Source organism: Chionomys nivalis, chromosome 26 (assembly GCF_950005125.1).
Source record: "Chionomys nivalis chromosome 26, mChiNiv1.1, whole genome shotgun sequence".
Taxonomy (NCBI): domain Eukaryota; kingdom Metazoa; phylum Chordata; class Mammalia; order Rodentia; family Cricetidae; genus Chionomys; species Chionomys nivalis.
The window spans coordinates 33365721-33388090 of record NC_080111.1 but is presented as its reverse complement, the minus strand read 5'-3'; the positions used below and the strand labels follow the sequence as shown (position 1 = coordinate 33388090).

General features: G+C 39.8%; 1 protein-coding gene and 1 pseudogene across 1 annotated transcript; one reads left to right on the top strand and one right to left on the bottom strand.

Moving 5' to 3' along the window:
• Positions 1-3373: 3373 nt before the first annotated feature.
• On the bottom strand, positions 3374-7556 carry LOC130866827 (zinc finger protein 431-like). Its single transcript, XM_057758451.1, has 4 exons — positions 7548-7556; positions 6279-6405; positions 6015-6075; positions 3374-4673 (listed from the first exon to the last, which is right to left on the bottom strand). Exons 1-4 carry the CDS (start codon positions 7554-7556, stop codon positions 3374-3376), a joined length of 1497 nt encoding a protein of 498 aa, XP_057614434.1.
• A 1558-nt stretch (positions 7557-9114) lies between these two features.
• On the top strand, positions 9115-10297 carry LOC130867088 (protein L-Myc-like; annotated as a pseudogene).
• The last annotated feature ends 12073 nt before the right edge of the window (positions 10298-22370 follow it).

Sequence of the window (22370 nt, the reverse complement as noted above, 5' to 3'; positions counted from 1 at the left end):
AATCTCTATGATCTTGTAGAAATGCAAGTCTATACAGTGAGTTCCAGGCCAGCCACAGGGGGAAGACCCAGCACAGCTGAGTGGAGGAAGAGAACAGTTCATGCCAGCTTGTCCTCAGGTGCACCTTAAACACTGCTCTCTGGCATTTGATCCTTGGGCTTTCACAAACCTCCATTCCTATCAGTTCACTCAAATTCCATAGCTTTGTGGATGCCTGATCACCGGAACCTAATAGTGACTTCAGTTTTTTGTCTCTGGAAGCCCTCACAACCTGGATGTTATCTTGAGTCATCACTACTTAGAGCTCCTAACTGAATGTTTTTCAAGAACCTGGGAAACAGAATATGGTACCATTTCTACAAGTCAGCCTTCATGCCTGCAAGTTATTATTTTCTCTTTTACAAGAGGAATGAACTCAAACAGTGTTACACCTGGTATGTGAGCTTCAAGGCTCCAATTGTGGCCAATTGCTTTGATTAAATAGTTAATTACCTTTTAAAGACTGTCAGTTTGCATCCTGATTACTTTTTATATCTTTCCCTCATTTTTGGGAGACTTGGGCTCAGAAATTCTTTAAGAAGCAAGACTAAGTTAGTTTCCCATGCTATCACACTTTTATTTCTCCTGGGTCAACAAGGCTGTGATAAAGATGGATTTAGATAAGCCATTTATATCACACTGTTACTAATGACATGTTCATGAGACTCAGCACTTAGAAAATTGGTAACTCATCCACAGGGACTAACATTGATATCCAGCACCCACAACTCTGTGTACTTCCAGTCAGAAGGGATTAGATACCGTCTTCTGGTCACCCTTCCACTGACACCCTTACTTGAAAAGTTTGATCAGACATGTTCTAATATTTTAATAACCAATGGGACACTTCAATGATGGGAAGGCCATTCTATATATTACATCACAAAAATACCTATTACTAGATAAAGGCACAATAAAAGCTGAACAAAAGTCATAGAAGGAATAAGATGACTACAAAATAAATTTTAGTAAATGGAGTTGCCACAATATACAACACTTTATTACCTACCTCAAATGTTTCAAAATAGAAACCAAACTGCAATGATTTCCAGCATCAGTCTTGAGTGAATGTTACATAATTTACTTCCTTCAAAGCTATGATAAAAAATACTTTTTCTTCAAGCTGAAGACAACTTTGATGGCTAAAGTCACTAAAATTTGTTTTCATGAATAGGACTTTCTGCTTTATGAGTTTGTTCCTATTTCCAAAATTCAATGAGATATAAATAGACATTAACATATTTATAGCACTAGAGTCATGGCTAGGTGACTAAGAAATCTTCATTCCAAGGACTCAGGTCAGATTTTTAACAGCTTTCTGTAATTTCTACTACAAATTCTAAAGTGTTTAACTTTTCCAGGATACATAATGCACAATTACATCCCCCCCCACACACACATCACACAATTACAATAAAAGCAAATTTTTAAACAATTTTTCACTCACGAAAATTTTTCTCCTATAAGCATTTATTAATGTAAAATAGGAGTCCAGACATCTTACAGCTCACTTACAGAGTTTTTCTTTTTTTGTTGTTTTATTTTAAAATATTTATTTATTTATTTGTTATGTATTCAATATTCTGTGTTTATTCCTGCAGGCCAGAAGAGGGCACCAGACCTTATTACAGATGGTTGTGAGCCACCATGTGGTTGCTGGGAATTGAACTCAGGACCTTTGGAAAACCAGGCAGTGCTCTTAACAGTTGAGCCATCTCTCTAGCCCCCAGAGTTTTTCTTCATGAATAATTGGTTCATGTAAAGAGAAAGCAAATTTAAACTTGAAGTAAGAGAAATTAATACTTGTAAGTTGCTGGTATCATGTGGGAAGATTTAGGCTATGAGAATTTACATCCATACACCAGTTGCAGTTACAACACTACTTCATGTGGAAGATTACAGCTGGGAGTTCTTAAGTTCCAGTTTTAGTGCCATGTCTGACACTTTTTGTCATGGTTCTTTCATGATGATGCTGTTATCTAATAGAACCATGGCCTGAATAAAATGCTTTTATATTATGAAATAGACATCATATCACAAGCAAAAAGGAGGTAGTACACATCCATAAATATTTTCACCTGAATTACATATTCCATGCAGTTGAAGAGAAGTATAAAATCTAAAAGGGTTACATTATTGTTCAAATTCATATTGCAAGTCTTAAAACTCTGGAAGGATACGCTGATTACCAAAAATTTAGCAATACCAACAGCTATGAAAAGAAGTTTGCCCCACTAGATGTAGCAATTCTCTTCCTCTCGGAGAGACAGTCATTACAGCTGTTCTCTGCTCCACTCTTCTATGAAAGCCTCCCAGCAGAAATGTCTGTTGTAGATATGCTCCACTCTCCTAAGGGAGTCTCCCATAAGAGGTGTCCATTGCTGCTGTGCTCTTCTGGGTTAAGTGAGTTTCCAAACAATGGTGTCAACTGTATCTCAATTCAACTCCAAGAGATTTATTTGGGAGGGAAGAATCCAGACTGCGACTTCCTCTGCAAGGCTGGAAAGGGGCAGCTACCAACCGAAGGAGCAGATGACTCATATAGGGCTTCTTGGAGTCAGAGCACTTCTAAGGAGATTTAGAAGGTGGGAGTTGGTCAGATTTAAATGCCTTGGCTGAAGAAGCTCAGAGATGGGCTGGATTTTGTGCTCCGAGATTGGTTGGTTTTGACCTCAGAGAGACAAGAGTAGATTGTATTTCTTTGGTACTGGTTTGAGAGCCAAAGCAGAATTCTTTCACTGTCTGTTTTTGATTATTGACTGCATTTTCAGGGTGATGATGTACCTTTCACTAGTTCTGGAGTTAGGGTCAAAGTGTTTTCCTTTGAATCTCATTTCAGTACCAGGTTGTGATTCTTAATATGGCTCTATCTCCTTCCCATAAGACTTCATAAAAATCACAGATTAGGTTTTGTCCATCAGTTTCTTGGTGCAAATAAAATAAAAGCTGGTATCATAATGCTTGAACAGATTGTTGACACTATCATTTTTTCTTACAGAATAAACACTGTTGGTTAATAGACTGTAAGTGTAATGGCTTCAGATACCTAAAAACTATCATATTGATTACACACAAAGAGTTTTACTCCTATAACAACTGCAAAACATATACCACACTAAGTTTATTTTTTCACTACAGTATGATTAGTCTCATGTTTTTGAAGACTACACTGCTTAAGTTTAGTTTCTCACCAGGATGGTTTGTTTCGTGTATTTGGAGATTATTATTACAAAGGATTTGCCAAACAAATCCCATTCACAAGTTTCTCTCCAATCTGTGTTCTCTTCTGCATTTAAAGATGAATAAGACATGAAAAGACTTTTCCAAACTCATTTCAGGCATACTGTTTCGCAACCGTGTGTGTTCTTTGATGCCTTTGAAGAGCACTGTGTTGAACAAAGGCCTTACCACACTGATTACATTCATAGGGTTTCTTTCCAGTATGTGTCCTTTTATGCCTTTGAAGTTGACTATGATGTGCAAAGGCCTTACCACACTGATTACATTCATAGGGTTTCTCTCCAGTGTGTGTTCTTTTATGCATTTGAAAATTGCTGTGATGTGCAAAGGCCTTACCACACTGATGACATTCATAAGGTTTCTCTCCAGTATGGGATCTTTTATGGCTTTGAAGATTAATGTGTTGAGCAAATGACTTACCACACAGATTACATTCATAGGGTTTCTCTCCAGTGTGTGTTCTTTTATGCAATTTAAGATTGCTGTGTTCTGCAAAGGCCTTACCACACTGATTACATTCATAGGGTTTCTCTCCAGTATGTGTTCTTTTATGCGTTTGAAAATTGCTGTGATGTGCAAAGGCCTTACCACACTGATGACATTCATAAGGTTTCTCTCCAGTATGGGATCTTTTATGGCTTTGAAGATTAATGTTTTGAGCAAATGACTTACCACACAGATTACATTCATAGGGTTTCTCTCCAGTGTGTGTTCTTTTATGCAATTTAAGATTGCTGTTTTCAGCAAAGGCCTTACCACACCAACTACATTCATAGGGTTTCTCTCCAGTATGTGATCTTTTATGCCTTTGAAGAGCACTGTGGTGAGCAAAGGCCTTACCACACTGATTACATTCATAAGGTTTTTCTCCTGTATGTGATCTTTTATGCCTTTGAAGAGCACTGTAGTGAGCAAAGGCCTTATCACACTGATTACATTCATAGGGTTTCTCTCCAGTATGTGTTCTTTTATGCATTTGAAGGATATGGGGCTCTCCAAAGGCCTTACCACACTGATTACATTCATACGGTTTCTGTCCAGTATTTGTTCTTTTATGCAATTGAAGTGTATGGGGCCCTCCAAAGGCTTTACCACACTGATTACATGCATAGGCTTTCTCTCCAGTATGTGTTATTTTATGCAGTCGAACATTACAGGGCTGTGCAAAGGCTTTACAACACTGATTACATTCAAAAGATTTCTCTTCAGTATGTGTCCTTTTGTGCATTTGAAGAGAATTGTGATGAGCAAAGGCTTTATGACACTGATTAGATTCATAGGGTTTCTTACTATCATGTGTTTTTTTATTCCTCTGAAGATGACTGTCATATACCAAGGCTTTAACACATTGAAGATGCACTGAAACTTTCTTTCCAGAATTGTTTCTTTCAATCCTGCAAGCATAATTGGAACATATAAAAGCCTTACCACATTCAATACTGAATTTAACCTACATATCTCCATGTATTACTTTTGTAATTGAGTCCAATTGTAAAAAGAAATCAGATATTAAGGTTTTATTTTATTTTATTTATTTATTATGTATACAATATTCTGTCTGTGTGTATGTCTGCAGGCCAGAAGAGGGCACCAGACCTCATTACAGATGGTTGTGAGCCACCATGTGGTTGCTGGGAACTGAACTCAGGACCTTTGGAAGAGCAGGCAATGCTCTTAACCACTGAGCCATCTCTCCAGCTCCCAGATATTAAGGTTTTATAACTGTGTTTTAACTCATGTTTTCTTCTGTATTTAAGGGTTGTTTTGCATTTTTGAAGACACCTGTCATGGTAAATTTATTTATTATGTGGTTTAACTTTTCACCTTTACAGAAACATTTTTCTATTTGACATATTTCTTATATTTGAAGAGAATTGGATAACCTCAGAACAACTTTATTACATTCATAAACTGTCCTATACTATGAATCATACTACATTTGCTAACTGAACTAGGACAATCAGAAGTATTTGCACAATTCTAGAACTCATGTGGCTTCTCTGCACTCTGAGTTTGTTTATGTACTAACAGTGATATGTGAAAATCAATTATTTATATAGTTGAATCAATTTCAGCAAGGGTACTCAACATGGGGACTAATGCTTATCTTCTAATTGTTTTTAGAGAGAGGTATGCAGCATTTTCCCATATTCCTATGCTCATAGGCTTGTATCGAGAGTAATATGTGGTACACACAGTAAAGGAAGAATCACAAACAAAAAATTTCCACACTGAATTATCACGCTGTGACTTTCTATTTCTCGTAGATGTGTGGTAGAGGTATTAAAGTTTCTTCACAATAACTGCCACTTAACTCTAACTGCTTCTCTCACCAATCTTAATATAGTAATAAGAAGTATATGAGTAATACAAGATTTACGATGTACTCTCGGTTTAGTAAAAAGTCTTTCAGATATACTTATCATCATTTCAATGTGTACACATTTTGTATTATGAGTAGCAAGAAATAAATTGACTGGCAGATCTACATAGCTTTCATGGTTCTGTGATTCAAATGGTGATGTCTGTTTAGCCATTTCTCACTTGTCTTTTTAATTAAAAGAATGCCTTGAAAATGCAATTCACCTACATGAAATTTTATAAAGATTTTTCAGAAGTTAATAATCATAAATGCACTTAAAGCTGTGCTTATTCACACTGTTGCCTTTAATCTTCTAGGATGCATTATCATTTCATCAGAGGATCATTATTTTCAGCATGCACAAGAAAATTACCTTTCATGTCTTCTATAACCTTGACAATGTTCTTTACTATTATGTTCCTCCCAAATGTATCCTAAAATATAGTACCAGAAAATGTATGTTATAATATTGAATACTGTGCAACATTTAAGTAGCTATTTTAAGTAAACTTTAGAACCATGCCTGCTTTATTCACCTCATTCTTCTTCTCCTCTCTAAATGAAATTATTGAAGAATATCATTAACCAAGGAAAAGTTGTCCCTTTATTTTGAAACATGAAGGAAATTCATTTTTACCTATAGTAGTGAGGTTCCTGTAGGTCTCCAGCATCACATCTTTGTAGAGATTCTTCTGGGAAGGATCCAACAAATTCCACTCTTCCTCAGTGAAGTTGATATGCACATCATCATAGGTCACTGCCTTCTAAAATATGCCGTATATGATAGTGACAACATTGTAAATGTATACTTCTTTGATAGTATAGTCATATAATTCTGGTGTTCCCTAATCATATTCCAAGACATAGACAGTCATTTTACAAGGAAATTGAATAGAAGAGTCTTCTCTGTCATTTCTGTACTCTTTGAATGAGATATCACCTTACAAGAGAAATATCTATTAGCAGAGAGAAACAAGGAAACAGATGAACAGTTCATAGTACAAATGAGAAATTTTTATGAAGATTAACTAACTACAAATAGAAAAATAAGTTGGACAAACTGGGTGTATTGACTCATGCCTTTAAGGTCAGACCTTCAAAAGCACAGGCAGGTATACTTTTCTCTGAGTTAAATGCCAGACATGTCTATGCAATGAGGCCCAGGACAGGTGGAAGTACATAGTAAGACCTTATCATCCAAGAAGTGGTGATGCATGCCTTTAATCCCAGCAATCAGGAGGCAGAGGCAGGTGGGTCTCTCTGAGTTTGAGGCCAGTCTGTTCTATGAGAGCTAGTTCCAGTACAGCCTCCAAAGCTACAGAGAAACCCTGTCTCAAAAATCAAATAAACAATAAAAAACAACAAATAAATAGAAAGGCACTGTCTCCATTGCAAAAATCAGTGAATCAAGCAAGAAGAATAGAAGAATTCAGAGGTTTTTACTGAAGTTCCTACAAAGAAGTATGCATTCACTCCACTTCTCTATTTATCTTCCGAACATCTGAAGTGCCCTATTTAAACTGTAATACCAATAATTTTTACAAACTGAGCTTTATGTTTAAAACAGTTACAAATGGACAGATGAGAACATTAGCAATATATATATTGGGCATAAATAATAAACCCAGGCTGGGAGAGAGATGACTCAGTAGTACCTAGCTTTTGATGGTCTTGAATAGAGGTGGCAGAATTGCCAGTACTTATTTGGGAATCATAACTATCCATTATTCCAAGTTCACAAATTCTGAGATTCTTTGATCATGTTGAGGACCAGGTACCCATGTGGTGCATAGTCATGCCGATACATAAAATAGTTATATTAATTTTAAAAATGTAAAGTAAGCATAACAAGCAGGAAGAAGTTCATGCACCTACAATTCAATGACTCCGAAAGCTTAGGCAGTACTAAAGTCATGCCTACTGAAAGTCTTCCAGACTCCAAAATGGGGAAAAAATTCTACTTCTATTATAGGTCACCTCAAACCCAGAAAGCTGATAACAGCACAGCATGATCAACAACAGACAGAGCAATGTGTCACTACCATATTCACACTCTCCTACTACAGCACACCCTGAGTATTCCAACACGGTCAAAGTACAATTAAGTTAGATCAACTATGAAGATGTTATATGTCCTTATGAAGGAAGTGAATGAATTCTTTAAAATAACCAAGGGAAAGATAAATGAAATCTTGGAGAATAATTATAAACCCCTTAAAGAAAGTCAAAAAAGCAAACAGTTGACATAAATGAATAGATCAGTTCAAGAACTGAAAATTGAAATAGAAGCAAGTTAAAAAAAAAAAGCAAGCCGAAGAAATTCTGGAGATAAAAAACTAGATAAGTGAAAAGGAAAAAACTGGCAACTTAAGGTGAAGTCTATCCTATCTATTGCTTCTATTCTGGACTGATGTAGAAACCACTCTCCACATGCAAATCCTTTTCCTTTTCCTTTACCTGCAATGGATATTCAGTTTCATAACTCAAATTTATAACTTCGAAACTGGTGGTAGAATCATTTAATTTAAGATTTTAAAGGTGTAATGTAGGACAAGTCCTACAGAGAAACACTGTTTCAAAAAATTTTAATAAAAGGAGTAAAAGAAGAATAGCATCTTGGATACTTCCAGAGGGTAAATGGGAGAATTTTAAGAAGTCAATAAACAATATCATATGAATTTGCGAGGAGGTCAGACAATTCTACTCAATTGGAACAAGGTTATCTGAAGAACTTTATTAAGAGCACAGTGGTCTGGGGACTGATAACCATAGCTCCATATGATGAAATGGTTGGGTTCTTAGGACCCAAAGGAACCCCTCCACAAAGGCCTTGGCACCAGACCATTACCAGCTCTCCAAAGCATATTCCTGGTTTTAGAGATGGAGCTCCATTTTATTATCACTACAGCAGGTCTTCAGGAAACTCATAAGGATTAGCCCCCAGGCTGTTACTAGATCTCCTAGGAATGTCCCTGATCCTTGCCTGAGGGAATAAATAAAACCCTTGATTGATCAGGTAACTCCTCTGCCCAACAATGTTTTGCATTTCAAATATATGTCTCCTGGTGTCCTATTGCCCATCTGGAAGAACTGTGCTTTTCTAAAGAAGAAAACTGGAACTTTGAGCCACATCAGGCCTTGAGGTTGTTTAGGAACCTGTAATGCCTCCTTGAAAAGCTTGCTAGAGGTTTTTTCTCTTATATGAGGATGTGCCTGATGTCTGGTTTTAAATCAGTGGTGGCTTCTCTGTAGTAGTTTGGAGTTAAATATCTGGACAATCCAGTTGAACAAAGTGTGCCCTAGCATCCTAAATTCTAACAGCCCTGATTAAAATAAATTTATTGGCAGATGGCACTCTAGCGTCGATCCCGGGAGCGTCCTGGCTGCAGTGTGCGAGCAAGGTGGGGGGAGCACGAGCAGGGGGTGCGCTCGTGAGTGCGGGGCCGCGCGCTCAGTGGCGCGCATGTGTGTGTGTGTGGGGGGGCTGCTGGGCATCCCTGAGCCAGCAGGGAGCTGCTCTGCTCCAGGTGGCAGGCCGTGGGAGCGAGGGAGCAGACATGGATTTCGACTGGTAGCAGCACTATTTCTATGACTATGACTGCGGGGAGGAGTTCTACCGCTCCATGGTGCCCAGCGAGGACATCTGGAAGAAATTTGAGCTGGTGCCGTGGCCCCCACGTTCCCACCCTGAGGCTTGGGTCCTGGCGTCAGGGACCCAGCCTCTGGGATTAGTCCCAGGGAGCCTTGGCCCGGAGGGGGTGCCTGGGTCCAGCTGGAATCTCAGGGCCATTCGAAAGCTTGGGGCAGGAATTATGCTTCCATCATTCCCCGTGACTGCATGTGGAGCGGTTTCTCTGCCCGGAAAGCCCTGAACAGCTGGAGAGAGTAGTGAGCAACCGACTCACCCCAGGCGTGAACCAGCAGAACTTGCCTAAAGCGCCCGCCACCCCGGACTGCACTCCCAGCCTGGAAGCCAGTAGTAACCCGGCGCCTGCCACCCCGTGTCAGCTGGACAAACCCAAGACTCAGGACTGCTCCTGGTCGAAGAGCCCCAGCGACTCTGAGGGCGAAGAAATCGACATGTTAACGGTGGAGAAGAGGCGCTCTCTGGACATCCGAAAGCCAGTCACCATCACGGTGCGAGCAGACCCCCTGGACCCCTGCATGAAACATTTCCACATCTCTATTCACCAGCATCAGCATAACTATGCTGCCCACTTTCCTCCAGAAAGTTGCTCTCAGGAGGGGGCTCCAGAGAGGTGTCCCCAGGAACCAGAGGCTCCAGAGGTAGAAGCTCCCAAGGGGAAAGAGGAGGAGGAAGAGATTGTGAGCCCCCACCTGTAGAAAGTGAGACTCCCTAGTCCTGCCACCTAAAACCTGTCAGATCTGACACTGAGGACGTGACCAAGAGGAAGAACCAGAACTTCTTAGAACCAAAAAGGAGGAATGACCTCAGTTCATGGTCCCTGGCCCTGAGGGACCAGGTGCCCACCCTGGCCAGCTGCTCTAAGGCCCCCAAAGTCGTGATCCTAAGCAAGGCCTTAGAATACTTGCAAGCTCTGGTGGGGGCTGAAAAGAAGATGGCTACAGAAAAGGCAGCTCCGGTGTCGGCAGCAGCAGCTGCAGAAAAGTATCGCGTACCTCAGTGGCTACTAACCCACCAAAAAGCCTGACTTCTGTCACACACATGCATGCACGCATGCACACGTTTATTTTCTATCTTCTCTCTCCCTTTTAGTAATTTGCACATTTTGGTTACAGCGGGGCAGGCTGGACAGTCGATCCCAGAATGCATTGCAGCCAGTGCACACACAATAAGGGCTTGCATTCTTGGAAACCTCGAAACCCAACTCGTCCTCTTGCCTGACTCATGGGAGTGCTGTCTTCTCTGGCACCTTTGGCTTCTCAGCTGGTGGCTGACTGAGGAGACTCGGGGTCTGCCTAGCTCACTGGCTTCAGAGGAAAGGCCGATGGATGCTATGCAACAGGTGGTGGACGATGCCAGGAGCTGCAGCCTGCGTGAAATCTCACTGTGTTAGAGCTTTAGGCTAGGAAAGGATGCTGCTCCCATTGGTGTCTCTGGGGATGACACAAGGACACCTGGGCCTGGATACTGTCCCTGAGGCCCTGTTTTCCAGGACACAAGCGAGCTGTCCTGGGTGAAGACAAGCTTGCAGTCTTGATCAGCATGGACCATTACCTCAATGTCAGACACTTTACAGTAGCTGAGGAGTGGAAACCTTTAAGATACATTAGGACATTAGGCCACACCCTTCCCTCCACTAACAATGCTATGACTTTGAAAACATTTAAAGGGCTTGGCCTATAGAGTCTTTGTCTCAGAGCTCTCTGAGCCTTCTCAGAGAGAGACCTGCCTATCCTTACAAGGTATTTTGTTTGTTTGTTTGTTTGTTTCTGCCTCTGTTATGCAATTGGCACCACAGCACCCTTTCACACAGATCAGAAATATTTCTGCAGGACATGGGAAAATGACTCATGGGAAAGCCTTGGCATCCTGGCTCATGAACATCTTCCTTGCCCGGGTGTTTTCTGCAGGACCATTTGAAGCCCAGCTTGGAACCTTCTCTCAAGGCAGACACAAAGTAACCAGGAGGAAGTGCCCGACCACATCCTCTTTCCCTCCAGCCTCTCAAGTCAGTTCTTGATTTTTGTCGAAATTCTGCAGGAACAGAGTAAACCTGTCCTTCTGAAGCAACTTCAAGGAGTTTGCTGACTCCTAAGCCACCATCCTTGTTCTCTGGGTCACCTCCTTCTCCCCGAATCTGGACCTGATAGATACTCTGGGGGGAGCTGCTGAGATTCATCGGGTGCCCCAGAAGGTACATGTGTGTTGTCAAGGTGCCCTAGGAGCAGAGCTCAGCCAACCCCAAAAGGTTTTGCTCCAGTTGTTTTCTGCAGCACCAGGTGGAATCTAGGTACAGCCCTCAATAGGGAAAGTTACCCAAGCTAGCGGTGGTCATGAGGGCGTCCTCGGGAGATCCTAAACTTTGCCTGACAAAGAGTCAACCTTTTCGGAACTCTGCCCAGAAAGGCCAATTCCTTCCTGCTGGCCCTGCGTTTGGAAGTAGGGGAACAGTGGGGGGGGCAGACAGATGGTAAATACTACCTGTGCCTCTCAAAGACCAGCTGCCACTTCCAGATCTGCCCATCACGATGGCTTGGCATTGCTTCCTGCCCTCAGAGAAAGCTTTGGAAGCAGCCATTCTGCCTGCTGGGGCAGGACTTTCAGGCACCAAGGGGCTGCTGGGACTCTGCTGGAAGGGTAAGTGGGAAGCAGGCTACTGAAGACACATCTGAACAGCTTGTTTTCTATAAGCTGCTGCTGGGTTACGTGCTTCGCGAGTTTTTTTTTTTTAATACTGTATTTTCGTATGTTTTTTGCAAAGTGGTGTTAACTGTTTTTGTACAAGAAAAAAAACACAAAATAATAAAATAAAATACATTTATCTTCTGGGTGATTTAGAGACAGTCCTCTCTCAGCTAATTCTACTTTGTGAGACTGAACTATTTCCAAGGCATCTGCAAATCCTTTATATCAGCAATTCAACTCTTCTACGTGGCAGCTTAGAAGTGCGGCGCTACCCAACAGGTGAGCTGCCTTGAGACCGTCCAAATAGTTAAACACAAATGGAGATTGTATGTCAAGTTAAATGCAAAGTACTCAATTTTGAGAAGATACTGGAAAAACAAGGCCTCTCAAGTATGGCATATTGAAGTTGAGAAGAAAGATTTTTGTACACACAACACCCTGCTCCCAATTCTCTAAGCAGATTAAGCCCACAGCACTAGGTCTACGAATTAACAGGACCACATGGGAATTCACGAGGCAGAGAATATGGCGGCAGATTCCCACAGAGATCCGGCAAGGATGCACCATGCTGTTTGCCGCACTTCACCCTCTGCTCCTCCCCATCTGGAGAAAGCATTCCCTCGCTCACCATGTTGTGGTTCTCCAGATCGCCAAAGCTCTCAGATTGTCCTCTCCCTGCAGCAGCGACTTCATCACAGCACAGGAAACAACTGGCACAAACTCCTCCACAAAGCCGAGTCTGCAGGCGGTGCCTGGAAGAGCCCAGCACTCTTTCTGACTGGCAGGTCACCTGGAGGACCTGATTGGCTGGTGCAGTCTGAGTGGCAAGAACACTCTCTACGGGGCTACAGTGTGCTTAAAGACACAGTGCAGTAGTTCCTGGCCATTCCTTCCACCTGGGTCAAAGATCTTTTCTAGATTGACCAAGCTTTGCATTTCAATAGCACTTTCCCCTTGCTCCAAAAGGAGACACTTTCACAATCTTGAACTCCATAGGAACTTTTCCTTTTTCCTCCAGGACACAATGTGGCTAGCTAGCTTGTACTGTCACTGTACAGTGCTAGGTGTGTTCAGTGAATTCTTGTCCTACAGGGGGACTGGTGCACAGAATATTAACAGCTAAAGATAACTTTAAGGTCACAAAAGATGATTATTCTCAGGCTTCCTGCTGAGGTCACATGAATGTAAGGTACTTTTTACATGGTTTTCACAGGGATTTCACACAAGAGGAAAAAAGAAAAGAAGGAACCAGATCTTAAATAAGATGATTAGTCTTTCCCCAACTGATGGCTGGATGATGGATCCATTGCTTTATGGATTCTATTCCTGAAATTCAAAGCAAATTCCAAGCAAATGAATAATAATAAAAAAATGTAGTGTTCATGAAAATTTGAATACATAGATAATAATGGAGCTATGAAGAATGTCTCTTGAGAACTCTTGTTAGCCAGCACATCTCTTTCCTTGGTCAGGTAAATAAAATATACAACTGCAGTATTCAAGATTCTCTACATGAGCAGAACAGGTAGAATGAATCTCACCATGATTGTAAGAAGTGGGCTTATTAGAATGTCTCACAAGCTGTGGTCCAGGTAACTTAAAAGTAGCTGCCTACCAATGGTAATTGGAAAAATCCAGGACATCACTTCTCAATGTTTTGTCTAAGATGAAGTAAAGAATTCAGTAATTATTCAGTCCACAAGACTGGCTATTGTGTGTGTTTTGTTTTCTGCTATGAATTTGAGTAGTGTGCTTTCAAGGTCTGGGAAGAAGAGTTTGGTATGTTGATGGAGATTACATTAAATATATTAATTTCTTTTCGTAGGGTTACCATTTTTATTAGGTTGATTCTACCTATGCAAGAGCATCTTTCCATTTTCTTGTATTTTCTTCAATTTCTTTCTTTAAAGACTTAAAGTTATGAAATAACACGTTTTTCACTTCTTTGGTTATTGTTACCTGCAGATATTTTAAATTATTTGTGGCTATTATAAGTGGTAATGCTCCTCTGATTTCTTTCTTAGCTTCTTTTTTATTTCTATATAGGAGGGCTACTGATTTTTTTGAGCTGATCTTGTTTCCTGACAAATTACTGAAGGTGTTTATGGGCTGTAGGAGTTCCCTGATAGAGTTTGTGGGCTCACTTATTTATGCTATCATATCATCTGTGAGTAGCAAAAGCTTAACTTCTTCCTTTCCAGTTTGGGTCCCCATGATCTTCTTTTGTTTTCTTTTTTCTCTAGCTAGAATTTCAAGAACTATGTTTACTAGATATGGTGAGAGAGGACAGCCTTGAATTGCTTCTAATTTTAGTGGGATCATTTTGAGTTTCTCTCCATTTAATTTGCTCTATGTTTTCTGTATATTTCTTTTATTATGTTAAGATATCTTCCTTGTATCCCTGATGTCTCCAAGACCTTTATCGTGAAGGGGTGTTGGATTTTGTCAAATGCTTTTTCATCATCTAATGAGAGGATTATGTTTTTTCTTTCAATTTATTTATATGGTGGATTACATTGACAGACCATATATACTTCATATGTTAAGCCATTCTGCATCCCTGGGATGAAGCTAATTTCATCATAGTGAATAATTTTTTGGTGTGTTCTTTGATTCAGTTTGTCAGTATTTTCTTGAGTATTTTTGCATTAGTGATCATGAGGGTGATTGACATATAATTCTCCTTTTTGATTATTTGTGTGGAATTAGTATCAGGGTAACTGTACCATCATAAAATGGAAATGTTTATATGGAAATGTTCCTCTGTTTTTATTTTGTGTAACTATTTGAGGAATATAGTTGTTACCTCTTCTTTGAAGTTCTAGTAGAATTCTTCACTGAAATCATCCAGTCCTTGGCTTTTTTTTAGGTAAAGGGAGGCATTTGATGTCTGTTTCTATTTACTTGAAGGTTATAGGTATGTTTGAATTGTTCACCAGGTCTTGATTTAATTTTTTTTTTTTTTTTTTTTTTTTTGGATTTTTGAGACAGGATTTCTTTGTAGCTTTTGGTTCCTGTCCTGGTACTAGCTCTTGTAGACCAGATTGGCCTCGAACTCACAGAGATCTCCCTTGCCTCTGCCTCCCGAATGCTGGGATTAAAGACGTGTGCCACCACCGCCTGGCTTTTGATTTAATTTTGGTGTGTGGTACCTATTCAGAAAATTATCCATTTACCTTATATTTACCAGTTTTGTGGAATACAGGATTTGAGGTATGATGAAATGATCCTCTGGATTTTCTCAGTGTCTGTTGCTATGCCCACCTTTTCATTTATGATTTTGCTAATTTGGATGTTCTCTCTCTGATTTTTGGTTAAGTTGGATAATGTCCTTAAATGTCTCTGCTTTTACATTGTGATTATGGTTAGAAGTGGATTTGGTAACTGAGCATGCTTCAGGAAAGGGAGAACATTGCATGAGCATGTTCAGACTCCCTATGTAAAATCCCCATGCTTCATTTGTTGAGGAAAAACACTGTTTTGAAAACAATTCCCAAGCTCTTTGTGCCTCCTGCAGGCAAGAATTTTTTTTCTCATTTCTTCTGTCTTGGCTGTTGAGATGGCTATTTTTGGTAGTCAAAACCGACTACCCCTGTGATCATCTTATACGTAAAGAATTAATTATACCTGAGAGATTTTACTTCAAGGTTTTGAAATGGGAAAGTCCTCCATTAATCTGTATAATTTGAAATGATCAGATCCACCCTAAGCTGCTTTGTGTCTGTGCACACATAACCAGTGAGCCATCTCTCCTGCCTGTGTCTGTGCACATTTTTAACACCATCACTCATGAGCAGAGGTAGTGGGACTTTCTCGTTTGAGATCAGTCTGGCCTACAGAATGAGTTCTACAAATACACAGAAAAATCCTGTCTTGAAATCACACACACAAAAAAAAACTAAATCAAACAAAGACTATGACCCAATTTTGATCAGCATCTCCAATTCTGGTAGCAGCAGACACATATAAAGTATTTTGAAGAAGAAAATCTTTTTTTGGGCTGGAGAGATGGCTCAGTGGTTAAGTGCATTGCCAGCTCTTCCATAGGTCCTGAGTTCAATTCCCAGCAACCATATGGTGGCTCACAACCATCTGTAATAATGTCTGTTGCCCTCTTCTGGCCTGCAGACATACAGACAGAATATTGTATAATAAATAAATAAATAAATAAATAAATAAATAAATAAATAAGGAAAGTCCTTTTTTGCCTTTGTGCTCTAGCTCTGGTTACCAAACTCATTCCTTTACTAGCATTAATGCTTACTTCATTGTAATTTTGGTGAATACTTAAAACCAGCTGAGTCACAAAGGCTTGTGGGTAGAACAATGACTGGATTCTTCACCTGATCTTAGACAAAAGGCTGAGAAGCAAGCTATTGGATTCTTCAATTCCATTGGTAAGCAGATGTTCTTAAGTTACCTGAACAACAACTTATCAGACATTTTAATAAGCTCGCTTTTTACATAATGGTGAGATTTATTCTACCTGTCCTGTTGATGTAGAGAATCTTAAATATTGCAGTTGCATATTTTATTCACCTGACCATGGAAAGAGATGTTCTAACTAATAATTGTGCTTATGAAGACATTCTTTCTAACTCCATTATTCTCTATGTATTCAAATTTCCATGAACACTAGTCTTTTTATTATTATTCATTTGCCTGGAGTTTGCTTTGAATTAAGGAATAAAACACATAAAGTAATGGAGTCATCATCCAGCTTTCTAATGGGGGAAAGACCAGTCATCTTGATTGAGATGTGGTTCCTGCTTTTCTCTTTCCTGATATATAAAATCCCTGTGAAAACCATGTAAAAAGTACCTTCAGTTCATCTGACCTCAGAATGAAGCCACAGAACAAATATTTACTTTTGTAACTTTAAAACTCTCTTTAGTTCTTAGTATTCTAGGCATTTTTATCTCTGTGGGATAGGAAATTACTCCACCCACCTAGCAGAGTGCACTGTATAAGTCACATAGTGTTATGGAAGAAAAAGGGAAAGTTCCTAGGAGTGCATAAAAATGACATTGATTGCTTTTGTAGCCAGGGGCAAGTGCTATTAAAATGCATATATTCTCAGATCTGGAGAAGTTCTCTGTTGGTGTGAATGGATTAGACAGGAACCAGTATTCTGTCTCTTTAAGCACACTATAGCCCCATGTGAGGTGCTCATGCCACTCAAAACTCATTAACCAATCATGCACTCCAGGTGAGCTGCCAGTCAGAAGCAGTGCAGGTCTCTTCCGGGCATCCGCCTTCAGTTTCTGCTTTGAAGAGGAGCTGGCGCCAGTGGATTCTTGTTCTAGGGTGCAGTTGCTGTTGCAGAGAGATGATGAGCTGAGAACTTTGGCAAAATGGAGAAGCACAACATGATGAGTGAGGAAATGCTGTCTCCTGATGGGGAGGAGCAGAGGGCGAGGTGTGGAAGACACTATGGTGTTACCTCCATGGGTCTGGGTGGGAACCTGCTGTCATACTCCCTGTATTGTGAAGTCCCTCATGGTCCCTGGTAACTCATGGGCCTAGGGGCAGGCGTCTGAATAACTTTGCTCTGTGGCTTCATCTCCTTAGAGTATTGGGAGCAGGAAGCTCCCAAACTCCTTCCTAGTCAACTTCAACAGGGTTCATGGATTCATGGACACAAGTTGGCAAACTCAGAGAAGCCTCATTTCTCCAGTATCTTCTCGATATCGAGCACTTTGCATTTAAGCTTTCAATATAATCTGAATCTATATTAAATTTGTGGAGGTTATCAAAGCATCTCATGTATCGTGTAGCTTTCCACTACTGTACCATAATGTTGAAGAGTAGAATTGGTGATACAATAGATTGACCGATGCTTAAGAAATAATTAAGTCCCACAAAGTAGAATTTATCAGAGGGAGAATTGCGTCTAAAACACCCAAAATGTAAGTATATGCTAATTAGGGCTGGAAGAGATTAGAATGCCTGGGTATGCATTGTTTACTTGGATTGTCCAGGTATTTGACTCCAAACCATTTCAAAGAAGCCATCCCTAATTTAAAGGCGGTGGTTGTGCAAACCTTTAATTCCAGCACTCTTGAGGCAGAGGAAGATGGATTTCTTTGAGTTCAAGGCCAGCCTGATATACAAGAGTTCTAGGACAGGCTCCTCAGGTACTGAGAAACCCTTTCTTGAAAAGTGCAGGGATAAAGGCGAGCCCCACCACTGCCCAGCAAAGATGCTATTTTTCTTCAAAAGCTTACTAGGCATGGCACGTATCTTCTGCAACACCTCTCCACCCTATCTTTTTTATCTTTTACTTGTCCAGTCCAGTCTTTCTCCTCCCTTGTGATCTTCACCTTAGAACCCTGTCAGTGTAGAATGACCTGCTGTAACAGGTCACGGGCATACTTGAGAAAATAGTCTGAGAATATTTTTGCCTAAATATTTAGACTGGCAAGTTGCTTGTTTCTATCTCAATTGTTCAGAGTATAATCTGGACCATCATCCTAAGGGATACTTATGGATAACAGCATATATTGAATGCAAAATCTATCTAACCTAGCTCCCCTTGAGCATTGGATGGAGATCAATGCATAACATCATTAAAGAGGCTATTCTTTGTTAATATTCTAAGTGTGTGATATGATTTCTCAGTGGAAAGTCATATTAACACTAGAAGAGCTGCAGTTCCATCCTGATAGAAATATTGTTTCTGAGGCAACTTCTGTTATGTTGACTCAGGTGGCCTTGGTCCTTCTCTGTTGCTTTCCTGGACAGTGACCTTGAGTGTCCTCTATATTTCACCATCAAAGTTCCTTTTAATTTTTTTTTGGTTTTTCGATACAGGGTTTCTCTGTGGCTTTGGAGCCTGTCCTGTAACTCACTCAAGTAGACCAGGCTGGCCGCAGACTCACAGAGATACACCTGCCTCTGTCTCCGGAGTGTTGCGATTAAAGGCATGCATCACCACTGCCTGGCTCACCATCAAATTTCTTAAATGACTGTACCAATTCACAGTTTTAAAATTATGTATTTGCCAGGCAGTGGTGGTGCATGCCTTTAATCCAAGCACTCAGGAGGCAGAAGTAGGCAGATCTCTGTGAGATTGAAGTCAGCCTAGTCTACAAGAGCTAGTTCCCGGATAGGCACCAAAGCTACAGAATTACCTGTAGAAGGGAGGCGAGCAGGCCTGCTTTTCATCCCTGTCTCAAACCAAACCAATAAGTTAAAATAAAATAAAATAAAATAAAATAATGCATTTGAGTCATGTAGTTGACTACCCAATGCAGTTGCAAGAAAAGGATTTGCATATGGAGCATTTCTTCTGTCCTCAGACCACAACTGGAAGAATAGATTATTGTGTTCACTGCAGGGGGCACAGCATAGGCAATGAAGTGTTGGAGCCATCACTATGGAAAAGGGCCTGACTGAGGTAGTACTAGTGGTTTGTAATTGCCCAGCATGTGTAAATTAATGTCATGTGAATGAACACAGACCAGATATGTGGGTGTCCAGATTAGGAAGGTTATCTTGAGTGAAGGAAGATTGAATCTGCAATTAGGCAACTATCCTCTGCAGATATGATCAATCTTTGTTTATTGATATTTATTGAGCTCTACAATTTTCTTTGCTTCACTCCCTGCCTCTCGACTCCCCACTTCAACCCTCTCCCAAGGTCCCCATGCACCCAATTTACTCAGGAGTCTTGTATTTTTATATTTTATACTTCCCATATAGATTAGAGGTATGTCAGTCTCCTTTAGTATCCTCATTTTTGTCTAAGATCTGGGATTGTGGTTTGTAGGCTGTCTTTCTTTGTTTTATGCTTAAAAACTGCCTATGAGTGAGTACATGTGATAATTATCTTTCTGTGTCTGGGTTAACCCACTCAAAATAATGTTTTCTTTATCCATCCATTTTCCTGTAAAATTTAAGATGTCATTATTTTTTTTCTGCTGTGAGGCACTCAATTGTGTAAATGGACCACGTTTTTTTATCCATTCTTCTATGAAGGGGCATTTAGGTTGTTTTCAGGTTCTGACTATGACAAACAAAGCTGCTATAAAAGTAGTTGAGCACATGCCCTTGTGGTATGATTGAGCATCCTTTGGTTACTTATCCCAAAGTGGTATTACTGGTTCTTGAGAAAGGTTGTTTCCTAATTTTCAGAAAAATTGCCACACTGACATCCAAAGGGACTGTACCAGTTTGCATTACCACCAGTTGAAGTTACTTTCCTGTCATGACTTGGTCAAGTAATTATACAAGACATAAACTAGTTAAGATAGGATAATTAATGAATATATTGTTATTATTGTATATAAGTGTGTATTGGGCGTATTACTCTCTTATTTAAACAAAAGATGGGGTGCTGTAGGAAGGCTTAACAGCCAGTAGTTGCCCAACCACTGGGGCATGGCCTCTTGTACTAAAAATGCCAGTATAGAGCATGAGACCAGCCTCTTTTCCAGCTGCATGATTTGGTTTCTGATCGCAGTTCAAGCATAGGATTCTGATTTGTGAGTCTATTCCTAATAAATAAACATCTATTTCTTAGTTCTGAGCTAGTGTTGCATTTCATTTAAGAGTCCTTCTTTAAGGATCATTAAATGTGAATCTTTGAAGTGATGAAATGATTTCTTTCAGTTTTTGACCATAGACCAATAGTGACTGGGTTCAGAATGTACTTGACTGAATGAACAACCTCCCAGAAAACATAATGTGTTTGAAGAACTTTCTCTCCTTATTGGTTTTATTTCAATTTTCTGTGGATCTTTAGTAGGAGAAGCCTTTCTAGATGAAATTCCTCATTGTATGCTATGAGTTTCAATACCCTAAAGTAATTTCTTGACATTTATATCTACTGTGTTGTGCTTGACATTAATCAGCCAACTTCCTACTTATACTGAAATGCTTTTTACCATCATTATAGGCTCAGTCTCTAAATCACATAAGATAGAGCAGAGCTAGGCGATGGTGGCGCACGCCTTTAATCCCAGCACTTGGGAGGCAGAGGCAGGTGGATCTCTGTGAGTTCGAGACCAACCTGGTCTACAGAGCAAGTTCCAGGACAGGCTCCAAAGCCACAGAGAAACCCTGTCTCGAAAATCAAAAAACCAAAAAAACAAACAAGATAGAGCAGAAACAGTTGTTATTCAGTGTTTAAGAGTTTTGTAACCTGTTGTTTTAATTGTTTTGTTTGCTTATCTGAGTAATTGTGTGGCTCTAAATTCGTGAAAATAAAGGGAGGCATCATTCCTGGCTCTATTTGTTTCTATGTTATTGGATGATGGCCCTGGAATGCAGGTATTTTTTATGTCAAGTATATTCTGCTGTGCTGAGCTTCATGGTTATCTTGAATTTTAAAATCTGACAGAGAGTATCACTCTGATTCCTAGGATGCCATCTTGTGGGTTGATAGAATTAATACTGCCTGAGTATTTTGAGTCATTAAATTGCAGTTGTATGAACATCTTCTTGCTTGTTATGCCTGCTTTGATTTTTTTTAAATCAATATGACTGTTTTATATGCCTGCATGGATATGTACTATGAGAGTGATCAAAGGATATCAGAAATCCTGACCCTGGAAAAATGGATAATTGTAATCCCCATGTAAGTACAGGCAAATTTGTTGAACTCCATTCAAGATCAGCAAGAGTGTTGAATTAATCTGCCCTCTCTCCAGGTCTGTGTTGATTATTTACGACCAACATTTATATTTCTACTGTTTTCATCTGTCCACTTGTAACTTTTATACAGGAAGCTCTTTTTCTTCAAAATGCTATTGGTATTGCAGTTTATATTAGGGTACTTTAGGGTCTGGAAGATGACTACATAACTGGAGTGAAAACAACTCTTTGTAGAAATTTCAATAAAAGCCTGTTAGTTTTTCTATCCCATTGTTTATTTTATTGAGGTTTGCAGTGTAGACAGAGTCTTAATGTATACTGCCACCTCTCTTGAACCTGATTGCATTGACTTGACTGGCATTCAACTCAGTGACAAATATACCAACCTCTGTTTTCTGAGTATTGTGGTTAAAGGCACAATACACCATTACACCCATTTGTCTATCTTTTTTCCTTTCTGTAATGAGTAATTTTTCATACAGATTTCTCATGCATGCAATTTACTGTTGATCTTTTTTTCTTGTCCCACCCTGTTAATAGACATTGCTTTTAAAAGGTGAAATCTCATTCAAAGTGTATAGAAATGACAGAATTGTCTCTCCTTCAATTTTCTTTTAAGTAACTGACTATATCATGGAATAAGAGTGGGGAACACCAGAATCATACAACTATACTTTCAGAGAAGTATGCATTTCCAATGATGTCACTGTCATGCTTACATTGTACACATATATGGTGTATTTTTGAAGGCAGTGACCTATGATGATCTACATATCAACTTCACTCAGGAAGAGTGGGATT

Excerpts from the sequence above, each read along its gene's own strand:
- LOC130866827 (XM_057758451.1), bottom strand. Across the intron at positions 6,076-6,278 it reads CAGGAACCTCACTACTATAG|GATACATTTGGGAGGAACAT; the intron begins GTAAAAATGAAT and ends ACTATATTTTAG. Across the intron at positions 4,674-6,014 it reads GGTTATAGAAGACATGAAAG|GATTGAAAGAAACAATTCTG; the intron begins GTAATTTTCTTG and ends TTATGCTTGCAG.